This window comes from Falco naumanni, chromosome 4, assembly GCF_017639655.2.
Source record: "Falco naumanni isolate bFalNau1 chromosome 4, bFalNau1.pat, whole genome shotgun sequence".
NCBI classification, from domain to species: domain Eukaryota; kingdom Metazoa; phylum Chordata; class Aves; order Falconiformes; family Falconidae; genus Falco; species Falco naumanni.
This window is the reverse complement of record NC_054057.1, coordinates 104,798,238-104,822,969: the sequence shown is the minus strand read 5'-3', so window position 1 is coordinate 104,822,969 and position 24,732 is coordinate 104,798,238. Positions and strand designations below refer to the sequence as shown.

At 38.3% G+C, this 24,732-nt stretch overlaps 1 protein-coding gene across 10 annotated transcripts in view; it reads left to right on the top strand.

Annotated features, from left to right (window-relative positions):
• The window catches only part of CACNA1D (calcium voltage-gated channel subunit alpha1 D), a 235,551-nt gene that overhangs the window by 135,742 nt on the left and 75,077 nt on the right, over positions 1–24,732 (top strand). For all 10 annotated transcript variants that reach the window (XM_040591589.1, XM_040591583.1, XM_040591588.1 and 7 more), the window contains exons 9-17: positions 2,259–2,428; positions 11,376–11,463; positions 12,194–12,220; positions 18,861–19,021; positions 19,611–19,836; positions 19,982–20,189; positions 22,098–22,218; positions 23,267–23,381; positions 24,107–24,176. In XM_040591589.1, the coding sequence (XP_040447523.1) occupies positions 2,259–2,428; positions 11,376–11,463; positions 12,194–12,220; positions 18,861–19,021; positions 19,611–19,836; positions 19,982–20,189; positions 22,098–22,218; positions 23,267–23,381; positions 24,107–24,176 (1,186 nt within the window). The remainder of the gene's footprint in view (positions 1–2,258; positions 2,429–11,375; positions 11,464–12,193; positions 12,221–18,860; positions 19,022–19,610; positions 19,837–19,981; positions 20,190–22,097; positions 22,219–23,266; positions 23,382–24,106; positions 24,177–24,732) is intronic.

The following is a 24,732-nucleotide window of genomic DNA, read 5'->3' as shown; positions in this document are numbered from 1 at the left end:
AAACTTTAATTCTCTGCATGCAGCCATTTTAATGTAAAGTCAGAGTTAAAAGGCAGTTCAGTCATGGGTGAAGTGCTGTTGAAAATATCAGCCTTGGCAACTGTTTCGTTTTTAAATGGTTTCTTTCATTCTATATAATAACAGCAGCTTTCATGTTACTTTACCCACACACATCACATAGCCTTCACCCTAATGAAAAACAGCCGAAGGACTGAGCTGAACAGAACACAAATAGTTAGGAAAAGCTAGCACGACTTGTTACTTCTGATTTTGGGCTGTGCCATGATAGGGTTTTTTTTTCCCCAAAGATACTACCTACGGAATGAGAGTTGTGGGTGTGTGGCCTCGATCAGATGTAAGGGATGGTCTCTTTGACACTGTCTCCGGGAGAAGCTTAAACCTGGTGTTCCACAAACTAAACGGTTTCTTATAGGCTTATGACATCTTCTGCCAAAACAACAAAGCTTTTAGTTTTGTTTATTTAAAAAGCAATTACACCTCAGAGAGATCTGTTGAGCTTTCTCTTTGATGAGCGTTTTTGCGAAGAGCTGGCCCTCTGCAGGACCTCGTCCCTGGGTGCTGGGTGAAGGGTTGCAAATGCAAAGCAAGCGCTGGCATTCTTCAGCTCCATTACAGTGCCGTCAGCTGGAACAGGATCATCTCCACATGCCAAACCACATTTTTGTTGAATTAAGTCCTCAGCTGTGTAAGGTGTAGTGCCTGCTTCTTAGTTTTTGCCACAGAAAGCTTTTTAGCTTCTGTAACATAACATTAAAAAAAATACAAGATATGCATGGTTGCATGTAAAGAGTTTAACTCTTAAATTTACTCATGTCAAAACAGAAAATTAGAGTTTACATGTGTTTGAAGGCTGCAAATGAAATAATAACAATTAAAAAAAACCAACCAACCAACCATGGAGGGATGATACCTTTGCAATTCTAAATAAGTAATGTCTGTCACCAAACTGAAATACTATGTTGAAAAATCATGAGATTTTCTATTATTCTGCTATATTTTGTTATCAGGGCAACTTCATGTTGATAATTGTGTTCACCTTGTTAAAATATTTTCAAGTCTTACACTAATTTCCTAATATTTTTCCACTTGAAAAAGGATATTATTGAGTGCTTTAATAAATTTCCCTTTCCGAGCATATTAAGTAGGGAATATTTTCAAGTGAAAGTTCTCAATAAATAAAAGGGTTGCAAGTTTATAGTAAATGAAATTACTATGGCCATTTTTTAGTTTTAATTTCAGCCTTAACAAAAGATTAATAGGTTAGTCAGAACAGGCTTAATTTTAAATTTTGAATCAGTGCACACTTACACTACTGTGTGAAAGATGGTCGCCTACCCTGATCATGCACGTTGATACGTGGGCGGAAGGGCAGTCTGATCTTTCTGTTGGAGGGAGTTACACTATTTGGAGCTGTGTGTCACACCAAATTTTTTAATGATGTTGGTATATGGAATGTTGTGGTGCAATAATTTAGTTGATAATTATCTTGAGTTATATTATCATTAAGGGGGATCGTAGATCCAATTCAGGTTGGAAGAGACCTCAGTAGTCTATTTTATCCAACCTCCTTCTCAAAAAGCATTGGTCATTCCTTCATAATTTAGGGATTGACCCAAATCATGAACTGAAATAGAGCAGTGAGACAGAGGGTTCAAGTTATGTAAAGGGATGCATTTCTGGTCTGAGAGCGAACGGATTTCTAGGTTCTGTTACAGAGGGCAAGAGGGCAAAACATCCAGATCTCAAACAGAATGGGAGTTTATTAGTGGAATTCTGTGAACCACACACTGAAGCAAGAATAGAGTTGGATAATAAACTCTGGCTGGAAGGGGAAGGAGCTTAGAACTGGCTGCCAGAATTTCACTGAAACTAATACTCAGCTCTCTGTAATTACTTCATTATTGCAAGTCATTTTCTCTTTGTAGCTGTTAGATAAAACTGATTTTAAAATCTGTATAGAAGAGCACATAAGTAACTACATACGGAAAGAGTCAAGGATACTGCTTGATTTTCAATTAAATCATAAAAGCTGTGAAAGTTTTGGTGTATTGTTGTAGGGATGTGGCATGATTTCTTTGCACCACTATCTTGTTTCCAAAGAAGCTCTCAAATCTTCAGTATAATTTATTCCATTCATTTTCTATGTCAGTATGTTATTCTTCAGTGTTAAGACCTAGATCGAAACTCCTGGGAGTTCGATAATTAGTATTTTTTTCTGCTTTATCTGAATTTGATAGGGAATTTTCCAAGGAAAGAGAAAAAGCCAAGGCCCGAGGTGACTTTCAGAAGCTACGCGAAAAACAGCAGCTTGAAGAAGATCTGAAGGGCTATTTAGATTGGATTACCCAGGCAGAAGACATTGACCCTGAGAATGACGAAGAGGTTGATGAAGAAGGCAAGCGGAACAGTACGTATTCTTTACCCTGTGCTGCTGTGTGTGACTGCCTTTGTGTTAGCGGGGGGGAGGGCAGCCTCAATGATGTCGCTTTCTGATTTCCAGCTTGCGAAAGTGTTCGTTAGCAGAGCCACCGTGCCTGTTAGTGTACTGATACTTGGTCATGGGAGATAATTCAGGATCTTGCAACAAAATTCTGCTCTGAGCTGTCCATGTACAAATCGTTGTCTGCACTCAGTCACACTGAGACTTAAACTCTGCTTTATTTGTGTTCTGTAACAAGTTAGCGCATGCAAGCTATGTGCCACTAAGTATCGTTGTAAATCCGTAGTCAAGACGACTGTGTGTTTACCTGGAAGTGCGTGCAATAGAAATAACAATAATAATATAAAAAGTTTAAAAAATACTGTCAAAACTACAGCAAAGAAATAGCCGTGTGCCAACAGTGTGGATTTTTTTAAAGTTTTGAAGTGTGGAAATGATATTCTGGATCTTGGTGTTCAAGAAAGCTGTGTAAAATCTTTTTTACTAGATGAATGTGAAATAAATAAAATGGGATTTTTGTTCACACTGAGAAATAGAACTATCCCTTACTTAAAATGTATTTATTTGGCAGTAGCATATAGTTATATTTATGGGTAAGGTAATATATGCTGTAGTGACCATCTAGTGCTTCTGACCCAAGTCCTAATGTAAAGGAACAATCTAGTTTCATGATATTGCAACAACTGTAAAAGTTGTAATTGATTTTTCTATGTCATAAATTTTGAGTAACAGCAGTATTTTAATGTCATAATTCAGTAGAGGTTGTTTTAGCCTCTTAGCTGTGTTTACATAGTAGCAGTCAAAATTTTTATGAGAGCTTTTAGTGCTGTACATAAATAAGCACATGGATTCAGGATGTGGTTTATCATTTAATAAACAGTTTATATATATATAAATAAATAATATAAAATTAAAATAATTAAATCAATAAAAATATCGTTTAGTAAAAATTAAATATAATTTAATAAATAAAAAAGTCCAAATTTCAATATATATACTAATGCTAAATGCCACCTTATTATTCAGCTGATACTCTGGAAAGTCATGATATTTATTTAGTTAGTTACTGTTGAGTATGTATTAAAAAATTCATCTGCAAGTGGTTTGTTGAAGGCAACTCAGAATATTACTTTCTGTGTTGAAATAATACTTTATTACTGTTCTTTTTCTTCTAGTGCTGCTAATTTATTGTAAACTGTTCTTTTAAACCATAGTACTTTTCAGAAGCAGTAGAATAGTTACAATTGTGTGGTTTGATATTGAAGTATCTGTTTTTAAACTTATCTGTATATTGCATGTAGTGAAGTTTTTAAAAATCTTTATGTTTTTGAGTTTCAGAATTTTATTAGCCCTGTAGTTCACATAAAAGCACGGTGTAAATCCGTGTTACTGGAAGGATATGATGGTTTTATGGGAGGCTGGAAGGCAACTTGTGGGTTGATGTCAATGTCAGCGTCACCCAGAAAGGAATAGTTTATGCCTATATGAAAATCTGTAGCACAGAGTTTTTATCTAGAGCAGAGCAAAAAAGCCAGAGTTCACTATACTTTGTTATTGCTACTAATGTTGTGTGGAAGGAATATAGAAACTGTGGGTTTGAGTGTCAGTATAAAATCCTGAAGTAAAAGATTGCCCATTTTATGGAGTAAATATGTTTTATACAAGATTGTCATGCAGGATTGTGGATGATGCTGAATTTGCATAGAATTTTGGACAGCGATACTGTCAGCGATGGTGCTGATGGACTTGGTCTTCACATCTGCAGGTGAAATCCCAGGAACTTTTTGCATCCTGTTCAAACTGGATGTTTGTTAATATGCTGTAAAAGAGCCATTTGCTCCAGCATTCCTTAAACAGCTTCTAGGTCATATAGATCTTTCATAAATCCAAAAATACTTGTTTGGTAATTGAGTTTGAGAGAGATTTTGGCTCTGAACTGTTAACTTCAACATAATTTTAGGGTAATTTAAGAGTTGGAGAAGACTTACAGAGTAAAAATAGGAGGAAAGTAATTGAAAGAACTTTTAAACAAATCCCAATAACGTAATTTCAGACATGCATATGTATTTTGAGTGGAAATTTCCAGCAAATTGGCAACATCCTAGGCAGTGCTCTGGGTCTGTGCACATGTGCTTAAATATGTGGCTTGGAATTTCATTTTTAGTATTAGTTGCAACAGGGTGTAAAGGAGGAGGGGTTACTGAATTGTTCCACCTCCTTGCACTCAGTACAAACTGCTGCATATCACATTGCGTGGGGCAGTATGATGAGAGACAGCACGAGCCGTCTGTGCAGCCACAATGTGGGAAGCTCTTGCGTCAGGAGCATAGTTATGATAATGAGCTACCTGTTTGGGAGTCAGGTGCAATTTAGGTAGTTATCACCAGGTTAATAATCTTGATTAGTAAGCTTAGGAAATAAATTTAGTCCAAATATACCGGTGATGTGTTTCTAGAACTGTCTTTGAAGCATAAGGTAGGGCTGGGTCCCAAGATGGGCAGAGGAGTAATTTGCAGGCTTCTAGGCAGCTACATCCTTGAACACCTAAACCTCTGGATGATCAAGTTTACTACTGATTGACGGTGATGGAAGATCACCATAATGCTATTCAACGATGTGGAAGAGCTCTGGGTTTAGGATACAAAAGGTCTCTTCTCTCCATGGTAGGAAAAGGTACACATTTCAAGGGTAGTTAACTCGGTGATTAATAGCTTCTTACACAATGCTTTAAAAATGTAGTTTAGGTTTCGGCAACCCCAGCATTTAAAAATGTGTAACCAGAGGAGCCGTTCAGTCACTTAGATATGACCCCCCTGTATTGGTACGTCTCTGTGGCTGCTCGCAGGCGGCGTTCAGTGCTGCTGGACGATGGAATGCCGCTGGACGACTGGCATTATATATACACTTTAGTAAATATAAGTATTACGAACCAGTAGCCAGTTACCCTGAATTTAATGAAAAAAAAATTGCCATTGACTTCAAAGCACTGAAAATTTAGCTCAGAATGCAGAAACCAGAGAGAAGTGAGGGATGAAGCGCTGCTCGGTGGCGCTGCCGGTACTGTCGGTGTTTGCCTAACGTCGCTCGTGTTGTGTGTGTGTCTGTGGACACGTGTTTATTCTTTGCGTTGCAACTGCTGCCCTCTACTGTGCGAATGCTGGAATTACACGTGCGTAACGCGAAGGGGTTACACTGGCTGACCTGATGGAAGAAAAGAAGAGAAGCAGGCTCAGGTGCTTTGGCCGTTCTTCCAATAAACATGGTAAAACGCGCTTCTGGTTTGCAGTTGAAGTTTCTCTTGTGCCAGTGCTGCATTCGATGTGTTGGCTTGCGAAAGCAGACATTGTATGCAGTTTCTGTAACGGAGGCACACACATCTCTAGCATGGAGGGACTCGTGCATGCGGTTCTGCTCGTGTAAGTGCATGTTCACACCAGACTGGTGCTGCCGTGCTTGCCCTTCCTACAGCAGCTTCTTTAATCTATTTACATTTCCGCTGAAGTGTCTTTGTCTGGGACTGCTCTTGCTGAAGCGTAGGTTTTCTTTCCCAAAAGTGAGGTAAACCAGATAAAAAAAATCATTTTAAATTCAGCTATGAATAAATTAATCAAAGTATTTTACGAGCTCGATAATGGATCATAGTGTAAGCTTAGAACAGTATAATATTTACTATTTATTTATAATACCGTCATAATACTTCTAATGTAGACTCTACCAAAACATGACAAACTCTTACTGTATCTCTTTGATGTTTTTGTTTCTGTAATTTGTAATTTATTCCATTTCTTTCCTACCCACAATGGGGATGGACAGGGGTTTTCAAGTACGATAGTTGTTTTAAAATCTGCGCTCTTTTAATACTGGCAAATATATTGATTTGACATTATCACTATTGTAGTTAATTAGGAGATCTAGCTTTAATCCTACGTACAACAAAGTTATTGGAGCAACTGACTTCCTTGTTGTCCTAAGAATCACTGTTGTGCCTCAGACTAGGCTGACAAATTTGATTCAGTTACTTTAGAGAATGCAGAGTATTAAGTCAATAATTGTCAGGACCCAATGGACTAATTTTTTACAAGTACTGAGTCTGCATGAAATTATGTTTTTTTAATGGTTACATGTATAATAGCTTACACAGCTTTACAGGCTGGAATAATTTTTCCATAAAACTTGCTAAAAGGCAGTGGTTGCCGTTTTGCTTTGGAAATGTGTTTTGACATAGCCTTTAAACTGGCAGGTTCAGGTTCTGATGTCAGTCGTGAGGCAGCATGGAACTGGCTGAAAACTTGCTGTCATCTACCGCCTGCAAATGCTGCCTTGCTTCTAGTATCTGCTCTTGCTAGTCGGAAACGTTCTCAAGCATGTGTCCACTGACTCAGTTTCATCTGTCTTGCAATACCTTTTGTGAATAGGATTTTTCCAAAGTACAAATTGGTGCCCTAAGTCTATTGTTTCTGTATTTGTGAGACTATTCTGCTGATCTGAGTACCTAACACTTAGACTTCCACTGGATTAGAAATCCCACCCTAAATATTTTGCTTTGCATTACTTCTACCTCTATTTCTATTAAAAGCACCGCATCTGCAGAGTATGCATCATTCCCAAGATTCACGGTACCATCCTTCATGCTGGAAGTGGTTTGTTGAGTGATGCTTCTGTAATGAAGACTGATTATTTTGCTCTACTTCCACTGCTCTGCAACCATTCAACCTTATATTGTGTTTCCATGGGCTGCCTATAAAAATAAAGACAGCCTATAACAATGATTATTGATAATACCAACATTAAATCTGCACTGTGAAAACAGATACCTTGCTATGGTATCATGTAGAACATCTTCCAGGCAGCCCCTCCTTAAACTGTGTTTACCCTGAGGAGTTTCACAGTCAGAATCGGTAGTACCGCTTCTTCCTGATGTGTTTGATGGGTGTACAGCAGGCTTAGGAAAATTTGAGATGAATTTGCAATGATAATGTTGCCTCTTCAGGGATTTTTTTTTTTCTTGGTTCTGTTTTTCTGTTTGGCTACTTGAAAGATTTGGTGTAAGGGATTCAGAAAAATCCATGTGCTGCTTTGAGAAAGAATTAGGAGAATTTTGGATTTTGGAGCTCATGGATTTGGTCGGATGTTACTAGCAAACAGAGGATGACCATGTTGCAAGGTTGATCTAATATTTTGCCAGTATAGTACCTTTTTTATTAATTTTAAGATTCTCTCCAGTAGTTATTACTGATTATCTGACAAGCTGTGCAGATCACTGCACTTCTGTCGCAATTTTCCTTCAGCATGTGTCACCAGAAAGCTACCCAGAACTCATCAATGCGGAAATGAGATTAAAATTTGGATCAAAAATGCATAGCTGAAGTTGAACCAGATTAAAATATTAATTATATAATTTCTAGAGGGAAACATTTGGAACAATAATGCTTGCCACTGCAATTCAATAATTCAGGGTGTAATTTAGCCTGCAGTGACACTAAATTGTCATATCGCAGGATTACAGAATTTATTTCTTCTGACTCCAGCTGGCTAGGACATCCCAATGCTGATGGACACTGACTTGCTCTTAGCTGTGCCTTACTGATGTTATGTCCTGGAGTGAAGTCTGAAATCCCTGCTCCAAAATCTGAAAACTGTTTAGAGCAAATAGTGAACATTATAACATGAGAAAATCTATTTTCTTATCTGCAGAAATAAAATGTAGTAGTTGATATATTTGACGTATTTTCTGTAGGCTTAGGGAAGTGTTAAGCTGCATGCTATATGGGTGGTTTATATTGCCTAATGCAAGTATTCTTTTATTTGAAGCCAGTTACCATAATTGAAGAGAGCTGATACGATCTAGAAATCTAGATAATCTTTCCAGAAGAATGCTAGTAAAATAAGGGCAAGAGGTGAATAAAGAATAGAGAAAACTTGGTATCTTCCTTTGAATACTGGAGTACCAGTCTAAAGATCTCAGAGCTGGCCTTACTGAAATCAGATGGTCTTTCCAAAGTGCATTCCATGTGCTGCACTTTTCCCGGGGAACACCGCCCTCAAAAAGCTGTGGCCATGAAACTGAGTCTTTGCAAGACTTGCCAGGCTGCTTGCATTAGCGCGAGTGGATGTGGTCATGCAGTGAGTGCCATTGCTGTTCTCTTCTGGCTAAAGGTTTAATGACTTGCTAGCATTGCTGGAGCTAGACTTCCACGTGGTGCCTTTCCTCAGGACTTCTGTCAAGTTTTTCTTTTGGCATATAAATTACACTATAATGGTAGCTGGGTTTCTAATGTAAACTGACCTGTCAGTGGTTCTTTTCTTCCTTTTCTACTTTTGTAACACAGCACCTGCAAGTCACTACTAAAGCTAGAGCAATAACCCTGCCTGAAAGAGCGAGTAACATTCTGGCTGTATTTAAGAATTAGCAGAACTGACATTGGCTTCAATGGGGACAAAGATTTTTGTTTTTCTTTGGTATTTTGTTTTTCTTTGTGCAGTCACGTTCAAAAAGGGCTGGTATTTCTTACTGTGGGTTAACAAACGCATCACGTCTGGGTAGACTTGAATTAAAATTATCTTACTTTACACTTTTCTAAAAATTATTTGGCATATATTAAAGCAATTAGCATTTGTGTGACACTGAGTGACACTTTGAGGAACTGGATTCTAAGTACTGCTTTTAGATGAGGGAAGGGTTGATAAATTTGAAAGACAAGTGTGAGACACATTGCACATGTAATACTTGCAAAAGTGGGACTATGTTTTCATGGCAGCTCTTAATGACAGTGTCTGAAAAAAAGACTTCAACGCTCTTATTTTGCAGTTGCCCATCACAAGTGCTAAAATGTTCATCATGTGGTGGTTGCAACAGTGTGCAAGTCACCCAGGACAAGACAACCATTTCCATTCTTTAACAGACAGGGGAACTCCCTGCATTTATTGCAAAAGACCCTGGCATTTAAAAAAAAAACAACTATTAGTTCTGAAGATCTGCAACTATGTCTGAAATAATTTTGGGGTTTTTTTTGCCTATCTTAAACCCTTGGAAATGTTAATACTTGAATTTGGATATCGTCAAACATTGTTTGCTTTACTTTTGAATTAAATTCCTTTTGAACTCTGTGAAGCTGTGAAGTTCACACAAGACTAGCAATATCCTCTTTTTTTTTTAAACTAATTTGTAAGGAGCAGCACGATATTAGAATGGAGGCACTTGCAGGTGCTAACCAGAAATTTTTCATATATAAAGCAATTATGGTAATATTTTAAAAGAATTATCTAAACAGAATAACCTTGTGAAAGAAGGTTTTGCTGTGCTTACTGTCTGAAGTGCCTTGTTTATTCAAACACCTGCATGGACGTTTTGGACCGTCCTTTGTTATGCCAGCTCCGTGTTTAACATTTCATATAAGGATGGGGACTTTTATGGGGACAGATTCTCAGCTTTTGCAAATAGTAGCTGAGTATCTAGCCTCATGGACCTGTCAGTCTCTCAACTTGGATGGAATCGATGGGCATGGAAACCAAACTGTGTCAGTGTTGAGGCAACACAGGGGCTGTGCAGAGAAACTGTGATTAACGGTTCTCATTTTGTACCCGATCTATTGATAAATCAGAAAATTCAGGGCCTGATTCTTGAATCTCACTTACATTAATGTTATTTTTTATTTTTTATTTTTTTATTATTATTATTTATTATTATTATTATAATTATTAAATTAAGGCTGCTTTAGGCTACCAGAACAGTGAGACATGCCTAAAAGAAATAGGCTTTGTAGCCCTTCTGCCCTCAGTACTCTCAGCCCACAGGCTTTGGCTTAAACCCTCCCCAACAGAACAAACCAACCAAACAAAAAAACAACCAAGCAAATCATCCAAAGGGCAGAGGGCAGACCCCAGAATACCTTTACGATACACTGTTTTTCTTTTATTCTTGCTGTTCTACAGTAATTTCAGCACATCTTCCACCTCTCTTCTTTTTTCCTACTTTGTGGTATTTCTACTGTATAAACTAGCAACATTAACTTTACATTTTTCTTGTTCCTGAGGTTTTCCTTCCATGCTTGCTTTGCAGACATGGGAGTAGTGTTCTCCCGTGGGAAGTACTGAGAACGTTGGCTGTTCATAATTTCCTAACACCTTCGGACATATGTTGTCCTCCCTCTATATTTCAGTTGAAGTTAAATGGTGATGACCAATCTGCAAATGAGTTTTGTCTGAAAAACCGTTAGCTACAATTGCTAACTATTCAGTAACAATCGGCTGTATGTACAGTAATTCACTGCGTAACAAATACAGTAATCCTCTTTTTATTAGTAGTAATTCCCACCGTCCTTTGTAGTAGCCTTGCTGCCATTCCCAGTGCTCCTTGCTGCCAGCTCACGCAGTGTTTGCAGGCACAATTACTTTCTGGCATCTTGCCTTGATAATTTGTAATGGAAGTGAAAGCACAGGGTGGTCAGTATGATCACAGTGTGATAGTTCCTATTTTCCGAAGAACATTGGTGCTAGTTCTTGGAACTAGTGAGCACGTTAACAAAACTTAAACTGATAAGCACCTCCAAAGTGTTAACGGAACACTTAAAATGGAAGGTCACAAAACCTAGCTTGGGTTTATTTCTTTACTAGGGGTAGCATGTGCTTTGTTACAAAACTCTACCTTGTATTCTGTAGTGCATTCTCAACAGTTTTGTTGAATCACTGAAAAGAAACAAGAGAAAAGCTACAAATACACTCTGGAATTCCCTGTGCTTTCTGCTGTTAGAGGAGGAGGACTGGTGAAGTGTCTGACTTCATCTGCTGTTCCTCAGATCTTCCCGGCTCTCTTTAGACCTGCGAAAAGTGGAGGCATTCTTGCAAAGGAACAGATCGCATTGTGTGTAATGCCGTGCTTAGCCAGCAGCCTAAAGCAATTTCTGTCTCCTAACAGCAAGCATGCCCACCAGCGAAACGGAATCAGTGAACACGGAGAACGTGAGCGGAGAAGGAGAGAGCCCAGCATGCTGCGGCAGTCTGTGGTGAGTACATGGGCGGCTTTCAAGCACCCACCCTCATCGTCTCAAGATTTGAAAGAAACATTTGGTCCCTGTTGTTTATTTAGCCCAAACTGCTTTCAAACAGCCCAGCTTTGTATGACACGTGGGTTTTTTTGCCTTTCAGTAGTTTAATATTAGGCCAATTATTATAGCATTAAAGCATTCCTGAAATTCTCAAGTTAAGAAGGTTTAACAATTCAGTTAAACTTCCAGTGGAGTCATCTTTTCCTGAAAGCTTTTATAAAATATAATTACCGTCCAAAATAATAAGAAAAGAACAGAAGTCCCCTATGACATGAAAAAAGAAATGTTTTCAGTTAAATTGTGCATGGTCTGGAGAATATGTATTTTTTTAGGCAATAACTGAATGTATGGGAGTATTTCTGTGTCCCGTGGTGTTTGCTATTTATTTGCTGAGATTTTCATGACTTCCAAGCAGCTTCTACATAAGCAGTTTATTTACTTAGTTTTAAAAGAGATTTCCTTTCTTTCACTTAAAAAATTTGTAAAGCTTTTAGAATGGTATTTCAGAAAATAAATAACAGGCAATAGAATTTCAGCATTTGTGATGCATTTTGTTAAAAACTTGTTTTTCTGTATATGTAATTCAAATCTATTACTTTGCAAAAATTCTAAAGAGAAGGAATTTATGTTAATTTCTTCCCCCCCCCCCCGGCGCCCTTCTTAAAAATGTGTTTGCCTTTTCTTCTAGTCAAACCATCTCAAAATCCAAGTTCAGGTCAGTATTTTCTTTTTTCTTCATCATTTTTTTTTCCTTGTGACTGTTTACATATCATGATGATCTCACATAATTATTCTTTATTTAGTATACTTTAAATTTTGCTGTGTGAAAATTATTTCTAACAGTTACTGATGAGTACAAAAGTAAAATATCCATGAACGCTTTGGGAGATTGATGTCTCTGATTTGCTTTGCTGATATTTGTGCCTCTCTTTTCACTTACTAGGAGCATTTGGGAGTATGCGCTTCTGTTTTCAAGTATGATTGCAGAAGGAAAGTGTTGTAAGCAAAATTAAGAATTAATAGTCCTGATATTGTAAGCACTGGATGTGCCAGTACAAAACTAATAGGTTTCTTTATTTTGATTTTATTTTCCAGTCTTATGAGACATATGTTTAGTAATTAGAAAGGATAATTGCAAGAATTGCAAACACAGAAGAGATACCTCTTTCTCTTTAAAAAGGTTAGGTTGCTCCATGAAGGAACAAACCCCCCCCCCCCCCCCCCCCCCCCAACCTATGCAATTTAAGATAAATAATCAAGTGGTAGACTTAGTGAATCACAAAGGGCAGAGACACTTCTACACTTGCAGACAACCCTACAAACAAATTCTGTTGCAAACAACAGAATAAATATTTTTCACAGAAAATCTTTGGTGAAAAAGAGGGACAGTCAAGAAGATTTGGCAACATCTGGCATCAGCAGTTTTGGCAGCATCTGGAATCATTCCAGTTTTTTAACCCCAGTTAAACTGATTTCAGTGTTGGATGTATAGCGAGTAATTAGTTGGTAACAGCAGTGTATTCTCCTTGCAGCAATGAAGAGGAATAGCATACCCAGGTTTATTCTACTAGTCTTACTAGCTGTAATGAACTACCAGCACTGACCAGTTGCAAGCAGTTGGAGTGGACTTGTGTTCCTTCTGAATAGTCTTCTTTCTTTTTTGAAGAAGAGCAGCAGTTTTTGAAAGCAACAGTTAACTGGTGCTTTTCTACACTGAGAGTTTTTTCGTGTGGCGCTGTGATCAAGGTTTATTTTGTCAGCCCTTTCAGACAGCAAAGTGGTGACAGCAATGTGCCTCACTGCTGAAGACTGTGGCCAGTGGAGATCTGGCCATTTAGGATGGTAGTGAATACACAGCTAACTTTTCGAAGTTTCACCTTTAGTTATAAAAGCTGTATCATTTCTTGTATGCCTTCTGCTACAGAAACTGGCCTTAGCTACACCAAGTGGCCCAGTTATGTCCATGTGGACCTTTGAGCTTAATCCTTCATGAGAATTATGAGAGATGAGACTGGTTTTAGCTCAATAGAGAAGGGATTCCATGTGCTAATGGTCTGTGATTTCTCTTGCCATTTCTGCCAGTTACTGTGAAAATAGAACAAATGGAATGAGTTATTTAGTACTTTGTTAGCTGAGAATCCCAAACAAGCATGATTATTTTGAATCATGAGATTGTCTCACATCAACCTTTCAGCATGCTATTTATGGCTATGAAGCCTATTCTTGCTGGTTTTACAGGAGAAACTCAATTTTCACATTTAAGTGGTCACATGAAACTTCAGACACCAGGCAGTGCAATAGATTGCCGTTATACTGCATTCTCCAAGTTTGGGCTGTTTGCACAGTGCACTCACAGAAGCATTACAGAGGAGGCAAAGTAACGACGATGTTCTGAACATGCCCATTATTCATACTTGCAGGGAAAAGAGAACTCTAGCTCTGTTAAATGCAAGCTGCTTTGTCATCTTTGAGAAAGGAAAATTTCTACCCAGACCTGATGTTTTTAATAGTCCAAGCAGCGAATAAGAAGCAGTGTTATCCATCTCTACAATCAATGTTCATAACCAACACATCGATTTGAAAGAAAACTTATTTGCAAACCAGAAAGTCACCCAAATATTTCCACCTGTCTAGGTTCTGCCAGTGTCCTGAAAGTCTTTTGCGTGAGCTCTTTGATCAGAATCTATTCTTGTGACATTAAAAACTGCAGGTCACGCAGTTCATTCATACATGTATTGCTGCATCTGTTCACAGAAGTTGTGGAAATTGGCAACAGGATGCTGGTGTCTGTCATTTGGAAGTGCTGCAGAGGTCTGCAGCTGCTTGAGGTCTTCAATCGTACTTAAACTTTTTTAAGCTGAATTTGGTACCGGGAATTCTCCTTTCAACTTTCATGTCTTTATTTGGAGCATTGGAGAAAGATCTATCACTTTTAACTTAATGAATCTATGAGAGGAGTAGTTTTGAGCCAACATAGCTTGAAATTATAGTTGTGCCATAGTCTTCCAAATGGGTGTGGTTTGCACCACATCCCAGATCCCTAAAACCAGCTGACAACATCTGTTATCAGAGAGAAAAAGCACTTTGCAGAGCTGCTGCCTTTGCGAGGCCACTAAGAGCAGAGTGTATCTGCTCTTCTATCTCTGCAGGGATCTGCAAACTCAGTTTTCATCCCACTGCTTTTGGATACCTAGCATCTTATAATTGCAAAATGCATTTTTCCTATATGTCTGAAGAATGTAATTTTGGTGGTTTTCATTGGAATCACTAATTTCTAAAAAGCTCTGTTTACCTAAAGTACAGAAACTCTCAGTTCTGCAGCGAAGCCTTAGATTACACGTTCAGCTGTCAGGGATGTCCTAGCACATACAAACCCAAGTGCTACATCTTGGTCTAATTCTCACTCTTCTGGCCTGATCTCAGAATCAGACGGGTCAGGGCTGGCAGGGACCTCTGGAGACCATCCAGCCCAAGGCCCTGCGAAAGCAGCTCCCCCAGGAGCCGGCCGCTCAGGGTCACGGCCAGGCGGGGTTTGAATGTCTCCAGAAGAGGAGACCCCGCAGCCTCCCTGGGCAGCCTGTGCCGGTGCTGTGGCAACCTCAAAGTAAAGAAGTTCTTCCTTGTATTCAGATGGAACTGCCTGTGCTGCAGTTTGTGCCCACTGCCCTGTGTCCTGTCACTGGGCATCACTAAAAAGAGCTGGGCTCCGTCCTCCTGACACGCTGCTCTTGAATCTCGCTCCACCTTTTGGAATGTTGTTCTGCAGTGGCAGGACTCTGTTTCAGGGCAAAGTAAATCAGGACGCAGCTCATCAAGGACATTGGTCTAACCATAAACGTCTTTGCCTTTGGATCAAAACAGAAAATGCTTTTTATTGCAAGCTAGCCTACCTGCTGTACCACAAGTGAAAACAGAAGTTAATCCTTGGAAATATGTTTCTATACAGTCAGACTGGTACTTGGTTAGGGGAATCGCATCCTAGCAAGATACCAGTTTATTAAGTGAGGGTGTATATTAACCACACATTATGCTAGGATACACATTATGCTAGAATATATATAAGAGTAAATGTGATCTGTGCTGTGTATCTGTAATCTTCTAGGTGGGATTTGAAATGTTCTGATACTAGAACAACTGTTTTTTCGACACACATGGAAGTGACAGTGCTATGATTAGAGGAAGATGGGGATCTGCTAGTTCAGGAGATTTGCACATGTTATCCTCTGTGAAGATCCCTCTTTTTAAGAATTCACTTCCTCATCTGTCAGTATGATTATATGATCACATTAACCTTCAAGTCCCGCTACAAAGCTGGTACTATGTCCCAAATCATGTAACTACAAAAATGAGGAATAGAAGAATAATCTCCAAGGCTTCTATTTTTTCATAATGGGTGAGCGCTCTGGTGCAATTCTTCTTTCCCATATTTTATAAATAAGAGTAGTGAAGTCTAGAGCCTCTGCGCAGATGTTGGCACCTACAATTACAGAAGAATTAATCTTGGAAATTAATATTTACTTCTCTGTGAGCTTACTGGTGAAACACAAGGCATGCCAGTTTTGCAGATAGAGGGGTTATGCATGTGGTTCTAAACAGAAAGTCCAGTTTAGAAAATACCATGTTATAAGGAAAGGCTGCTGATAAAAAATAATCTGAAAATGACTGTTTCTACATTTGCATAGGTGTAGCAGCAATACACAAACACACGTGAATAGCAAGTAAACAAACTAAACTTCATAGATTCTGCGTGACTGAGGGACTGATGCTGAGTTCAGTCAGACTCACTGCAAGGCTGGATTTCTCATGTGTGGATTCAGATTTAAGTCTGGGGCATAAAGGACCACCTGAACATGAATACCTGCATGAATGAAAGTGAAATTTGGAACACGTTTATAAGAATAATGATTTGCTTATAAATAGCTATGAAGAGAAAATCATAAATTATTTAATGAGAACAAAAGTGGTAATAATTTTGTTAGTTTTAACAAACTGTCAACTGTAAGGTCCTCTGTGATTTTAAAATCTATTCAACCACTGTATTTTGTGAAAAATGGTCGATAATTTCTTGAAAGCAGTATTATATCATTGCAAATTTATGAAAGTGAAATTTCTCTGTAAAACAAAGGGGTATATTTTGTTCTTCCAGAAAAAAAAAAATGCTATTTGGTTAAAACTAAGAGGAGTGGTTACTAAAACCCAGGAAACCGTCAAGCAAAAAGTAGTGTAATTTGTTTTCCTATTTTATACAGCCACGGGTTTTCCTGGCACAACAGACCACCTACTACAGTCTGCTACTTACTGTTTATTTCTTTACTTGTACCAATTTAATGAAGGTAGAAAATTGCTTCTATTCTCCTTTTTGAATTTTTGCTTAATTTCTGCAGGCTTTTTATGTATGCTTATATTATTCATACACTTCTACATGTGAGTGCCATTGTGTACCCTGTGGCAGCATTTTCATATATGCACCACTCGTCAGTCAAATCAGTGGCAAAGCAGTTATAGCTGTTTGGGGGATAAAAGAATAAGAGCCCCACTGACTTCAGAGAGCTGTGAGTTAGAAACTTTAAGACTGATTTTGGCTCCTGTGAGTGGAAATATCCAAACAATATTATTCTTGTCTCATTGGCTTTAATGATGGCCTGTTCTGGAAGTGTAAAGAAGGGCTGTTTTCCCTACCCAGGGAGTGAGCCGTCCTGGTGATGGCCACGGACGTAGCCCTGTGTAGCAGGGGACTGGCAAGATAAGGATGCTCTTGAATGCTGTGTTGGTGTAGGTCAGGACAGGGCATTTTGCTTTTATATGGTTAGAATACTGCAAAGGCTTGAGGCATCTTCGTACTGATATCTGAAACTACTACTAATTTCCATTACTACAAGTTCAAGGTGCATAAGGAAAACTCAGTTAATGCTTGAATGTCGTGCCAAACTCAGTTATTTTCATGGTGGTTTTATTGCATATTGGTTCTGTTTTCTGAGGCAGATTTAAAAGCGTTTATGATTTTATGCATAGTAAACAGTACCTGCTAATTCAGACACTAGAAGTATTAAGAAATTCACCTAGTTATTTGAAATAATTTTCAAAAGCGATGGTTCCATGTTTTGGCTGCAGTGCTCTTTCCCGTCTCAGCCCCTCATTCCTCCTGCTCTTTCTGTGATGCGGCAGCACAACGCATTGGATCAGACACCGACCAGCTAAAATCAACCCAGAAAAAATAAGAAATTGGTTTCCACCGGTCAGTTCTCAGGTCTGGCTCACTTCTTTTGGGCTAGTTTTGGCCAAAGGGAAAGGAGAAGGAAGAAGGTGGCAAGCAGACCACCCCTTTCCATCACAGCAGATTCATGCTGGACTGGCTTGGTAGTGAACCTGTATGGGCAGAAGCTTATACATGCACACTCTTCTCAGGGCTTTGCTGTTTTCAGGCTAGGTCAAGCTTCTATTGGAGTCTGTGCCCGTTTAATCCCTTGAATATTGGATGAAGCAGTTGTTGTTTCCTAAAATGTTCCTAAAATCTTGAGTTCGCGGCTGTAGTTCTGGGTGTGTGAATTTTGCCTGCATCCCTTTTAGGTAATGTGAAGTGCTTCCTAATCCTTCTCTTCCTATGACCCAGCAATATATTTTCTTCCTGTTTCACCGATGGAAATGCAACCCAGGGAGACTAATTGGTTTACTAAAGTTCCCAGAAGTGAAGCAGAGAAATTAAATCTAGTTTTGTGAGTCTATAGCTAAGCTAATACCCTCACTTGTGAATCCAGCTCGTGTTAGATAGGGCCTGTCACTCTTGTTCACGTCACACACATTTGCCCTCTGACACAATTTCAAGGCACATCAGTACAAATCTTGAGGAGTTGCTGAGATTTCTAACATTATAGGATAGATTTCTAAAAGCCGACCCTGAGATTCTTGCCTTGTTTAATCCTGCCAGTGCTGTGCCTGTGGTTTAACTAAAAGCCTACGATTTCGGACTAAATGTCATTTGAGTTCTAAGTTGCTTCACTGGCTTTTCTTTACTGCAATTAGGTGTGTGGGGCCTGGGAAGACAGATGTATCTTGTTACTCAATGAAATGTTAAATGCAGCTTAATCTAATTATGTCACAGGCAATTAGAGTCTCCAAAAGTTGAGGTTTCCATTTAAAATGTCTGCTGAAAACTATAAAAGGAGTAACAAATTAGTACGCCCTAACAATGCAACTGGTAATAACTTACACAACTATCTGAAGTGTTATGCATGTGCTTATGAAAATAACCTGCTCACACGTACGTACTTGCACTATGTTTTCTACACAGGAGAAGCGCTCCTTAAATTCATATGTTTTCTGTATAATAACAAATTTGTTTTTATTTGAACTTTCAGTCGACGCTGGCGTCGCTGGAATCGATTTAATCGAAGAAAATGCAGAGCTGCCGTAAAATCTGTCACGTTTTATTGGCTTGTTATTGTCTTGGTCTTTCTGAACACATTAACTATCTCATCGGAACATTATAATCAGCCTGACTGGCTGACCCAGATCCAAGGTACAATCAAAAATTATTTGTCCTGTTTTTGACTGTGGATACTTGGCATTCTATCAGTGGCTACTGCTGTACTTTGCCATTTTGTTGTTGTTTACTGTCCTGAAGGATTTTCAGCCCAGCCAAAGGGAGATACAAGAAATGACTGAATGTATTTGATTTCCACAACCGTAACACGGCTTAATGGTGTACCAGCAAAAACCTGTCAATGCCAAGTTGTAAATACCTGTACATTTATGGTTAAACTGTGCTTGAAAGATGTGGAAGCAAATGGTAACTGGCACAGCAGAGTGAGCTGTGGGCTGTGTTGCTTAAGTTACAGTGTGGACTTGAGCTTGGAGCTGAGCAGCCATGAGCTGCACGATGGATTGGAAAGATTCATAGTTTGGGTGGCAGGAAGCTTTACGTCCTTGTGTAACTTTTGGCACTTAGGTATCAAATACAGTCCAACATAAAAAAACAATAGTTCCTTCTTAAGCAAAGGGCTGCAAACTAGTATAGAAAGTATAGTACTCATATGTTAAAATAAAAATGGAATCTATGAGACAATTCAGGAATGTCTTTTTTTTTTTTTTTTAATATTTTGTTCCAGATATCGCAAATAAAGTTCTTCTGGCTTTATTCACCTGTGAAATGTTAGTAAAGATGTACAGCTTGGGCCTACAGGCTTATTTTGTTTCTCTTTTTAACCGCTTTGATTGCTTCGTTGTTTGTGGTGGCATTGTTGAAACCATTTTGGTGGAGTTGGAAATTATGTCACCGCTTGGAATTTCAGTGTTTCGCTGTGTTCGTCTCCTGCGTATTTTTAAAGTGACAAGGTAAGATTAACTAATACTGCTAACTCTAGGGATAGCTGAAGGGTGATCAGCAATTCTTTTGTAATACTTCATCATGCGCTGCTCTTTTACTGTTTTGTTTGGGGTTTTTTTTGGTGTGTGTTAACACACGCATTTTAATTTATAGGCACTGGGCATCCCTGAGCAACTTGGTAGCATCCTTGTTAAACTCAATGAAGTCCATTGCTTCACTGTTGCTTCTGCTTTTCCTCTTCATCATAATCTTCTCGTTGCTTGGAATGCAGCTGTTTGGAGGCAAATTTAATTTTGATGAAACTCAAACAAAACGGAGCACCTTCGATAATTTTCCACAAGCTCTTTTAACTGTATTCCAGGTAACTTTCTTTCATCCTGTATGAAACATTTAACTTTTGATGATCAACAAAACTGTTTAAGTGGTCATGTTGCCTGAAGATAAATTCACGAATACTCTTTATTCAGTTTACTTTTAAGTAGCATTCTGCTCATTAAACTCAGTACTCCGGTAACTCTGCACCATTTGTACCATTTGTTTCATGTCTTATTTGATCTATCTATGCAACATAGCTGTCATATTACCTCACAAAATTAAGTCTCCTTTGTCCATCAAATACATGACTAGAAAAAGAGGTGGAATGTTATTTTTATTTTAATCAGATTGTTTTCTATAACTTCATTAGCTATATTAAAGTTTAGCTCTTCTCAAGCAGGAAAAAAATTGAGAAGTGTTATTAGACTATGTATTTGCATATGGGTCTTATTGCTTACTGTACTATAAAAATAAGTATGAATTTCTTTAAAGAGACACTGTTAGGTTTATTAAAACGTTAAAGCAACTTGTCTGTTACTTGTGGAAAGATAGGGCCATACTTACAGTTTATTTTTCACTTTTTAATGATTTTATTTAATTATTATTTCCAATTTGCATACTGGAGTTGGGCTAATTGGTTTCATCTTTCTAGCCATTTTCATATTCAGTCTTGCACATTGCCACAATGTTTGGTTTCAGACATTGTAGGTGAGTGTTTAAAGCTGAGCCTGCAAGACTCAACTTTCTGCCAACTTCCTCTCTCTTTGGTAGAAGTTTCATCTGGTGGCTGCCCAGAGCAAGTGAAAAATCTTTCCATGTCATTTTAACATAAGGAAATCTTAACGAGAAATTCCCTTAAGAGGAAAAGTGTCCACATTTGACATGATATTGCCCCTTAAAAAAATTAATGCCGTACATTCAAACTCAGCGGAGTTGGATTTTACTCGGATTTTAGGCTGTTTTGTTTTCAAACGGATGCGTCTTCCTCCAGTTTCAGAATACACTCAGGAGCAGCCGACCTGCTGAGTGCTCACAGCTATGAAAGTCAGCTTGATTTCCAAAAATGAATTTCAAAAACTGGCATGCATATGGTTTTCTTGAACGACCACTTAATTACTTGGAAGGAGAGTCAGTATTACATGTTTTCTCAGGACGGAACTGATTAACTTTAAGAAGTTGCTTAGAAATGTATAAAGTGCCCCTATAACCTGCATTGTAATACTCAGAATTCTTGTCATAGTACAGAAAAAGTGGAGTTGCCGCCTTATGAACGAACCTTTTAACTAATCAACAGATTTCTGTAAAATTCTTTTAGACTTCGGTGAAATTTCTTGAAACAATAGCCAATTAGAAAATCCTGTAATTCTCCCACAGCACTGAGCTCCATTCAGTTTAAAATAGCTGCCATTTCAAAAGCTGTATCAGTAGCCTATGTGGGTCGTATGTGTATCACATAATTGACGATAAGGTGGCCAGTCCCTGTTAAAACTGAAACCAGGTAGACCAATTTGCAGGACTAAGTAGATCCTATACACTAGAAAAGATTTATGGCCTCTATTTCAAAAAAGGAGAACCTTAAAAGATATACTAACGTGATTTTTGAGAGTGTTGAACATTGGTGAGCATTATTATGTATGTGGTCTTACTGAAGATCAGGGTTCTTACTTTTGCATGCCAAAATCAATAAAATTCTAGGCTTCTCTTTTTATTTTTTTTTTGCCTTTGAAATTCAGCATTGTAAACGCGTAGCATAAAATAAAAGCTAGTAGAGTTAAACCCAAGCTTTCCGGAGGTGCTTATTTAAATGGCAATTTTAGAGCAATGCATGAAAAGATTATGGTGTTGCTTGATGTATACAGGAGGTTAGCCTTATTGTCTGTTGTGGTCAGAGGAAACCTGTTTGTCTATTGCTCTTTTTGATGCTGAGCTTACTAACAACGTATCTGCGTCTTAGATTCTAACAGGTGAAGACTGGAATGCTGTTATGTATGACGGCATAATGGCATATGGTGGCCCATCATCGTCTGGCATGATAGTCTGTATATACTTCATTATCCTCTTCATCTGTGGTAACTGTATCCTTTGCAGTCACTGGAAATGTCTCCAAATGAGGCTGCGTGCCAGGGACGTACGCGAAATTTCTCTGGGAGGGAGTAAATTGCAGTGGACAGCAAGCGCTTTCTGCACATGCCAAGTCCTTTAAATAGACTTTTCTTCGTACGCCCATTCCCTAACGAATGACACTCCAGTGCTCTCCGAGTCCATCTGCAGCCACCATGATAGCAGAAAGCAGAGAATTTTTTCTTTCTTCCTTTCTTCAGTGGGAAAACAGCCTTGTTCTGTCTGCTTGTCTCTATTTGACATCTCCCCCTCTGAAAATGCAAGGATGTACCCTGATCTCTATAGCAATAATTTCCGTTCATCCCTTTGAGCCCTGCTTGGAGAGACACTGACATGGGGACAGTGATCCACTGTACAGTGCAGGGACCAGATGAGAGAAATCTGCTTGGAGAAATGGCGAGTCAGTTAGGATTAAGTCTGCTGCAGCATTCCCCTTCCCTGCCTTCAGTGTGCTGGAAATACTTCCTTGGCCCCATGGAGCAACAGAAACTAGCGTCATTCCCAGAAGTTCTTAAAAGGTCAGGAGATGATAAAAGGGCAAAAACATTCTACGTTCTGTACTGTGTGGTGCTTTTACCAGTATTTGTACTTAACTGGTATGGACTGAAGTACAGAATTTGATATAGATTGGTGTAGACACAGAAGATAGTGCATTATAAAAATGAATTTTTCAAAACACCTGAACAGTCTTCACTTTTAATAGACAGTGTTTCATATTTGAAACTTGCTCAGGCTAGCATAAAGTTGAGTTCCGTTGATTTAAAAAAATCAAGTATTCTGCTATTTTAAAATCAGTGACCCTAATGGATCTCTGCTCATTTTACACCCAGTATTAATCTAGTCCATCAAATGAGTGTTACTTACACTACATCCAGCATCGCAAATCTCTACCCTGTAGGTCGGGAACATGCATTTTATATCTCTCACATTGTCAGTGTTTATGCTGATAATAAACCAAACAAGTATAGTGAGGCATTGTGTCCTTAAAATCATTTGAAATAGATATCTTGCTAAATGTCTTCTTGGCCATTGCTGTGGATAACTTGGCGGATGCTGAAAGTCTAAATACAGCTCAGAAAGAAGAAGCTGAAGAAAAGGAAAGGAAAAAGAATGCGAGGTAAGATAGCATGGGCATGTTGAACAAGCAGGAGAGGGAAGAAGAAGGCTGCACTGAATTCTTTCATAAGGATTTATCTTTATTTAAATGTCTTTACCTTCTTCAAAATTTATTTAACTCGGGGAAAAGAATGAACGATTTTACCTAGACACATTAAACCAAAACCTTATTAGTGTGATTTTAGATAAAAGTTGGGTAGTAATTGGGAAAAAGGGGTGAATTAAGGACATAATGATAAGCCAGCTGATATTTAAACATTGCAGTGGTAGGATTTATTGCACAATTAGATCAAGAATGTATCTGTTGTTGCCAGTACACAACTCCCTGTGGAATCAGTTCTCCAAGCCTTATATAGACAAGAAGAAAACCTTCCTTTGAAATCAGTGCAGGCCCACTGCAGTCAGTGCAAGTTGTTTGTATGAGTCCAAGGGCACAGTTTATCCCTCTAGAAAGGAGTAATGATCACGCATTGAATTTTTTAGGGATTAGCTTCTGGAATTATGTTCAAAATTGTAATCTCTTAAATGGATCATTGCATTCAAATGCAATAGATTTTATAGCTCTAACACCTGCAGCTGTGCAAATAATTTACAATATTTTACTACATGGTTTTAGGTATGTTTGCTTAACTTTTCATAGGATGGATATAGCTAATTTAAAAACGAACTTAAAATATTCTGTCTTTACATGATGTGTTTTGTAATTGTTATTGTATTGTTTTGTAGAAAGGAGAGTCTGGAAAATAAAAAAAGTGAGAAGTCAGAAGGTGACCAAAAGAAGCCCAAGGATAGCAAGGTGTTTATTCTAAAAATTGTGTCTTTTCTAAGAAGCAGTTTTACTTATTTTGCTAGGGAGTCCTTTTCAAGACGACTGTGCATTGTACAATTTCTTCTGTGAACCCCATCGCTACATTTTTTTCTAGGCAAAGGAAACTTAATTCTGACGCTCTGCATCCTCACAGAGTCTCTTTATTCAGGAAATCCTTTTGATTTCAGGATATTATGAGAAGGGAAACTCTTAGGGCATGAAATAATTGATGTTAGGAATATTTGACATTATTTTAGGATCCCTGTAGGTATTTTGCCTGTTAAATCCCATGGAAGAGATCAGTGAATGCTAAACTCTTAGTTGAATGTTCAGACATTCATGGTTATTTTTACCAAAGCCTGTTGGTTATATTCTCATTGTGATCTATACAGCCAGAAGAATATGGATACTATAGAAAAATCACATGTTAAAAATATGTATTAAACTGCCAGCTCTTCTCTGGTTTCAAAATTAACCTGTTTCAGAAAACTCATACTAACATAGGGATCACTTCCCTGACTTCAGAGTGTTATTTGGTTTGCTT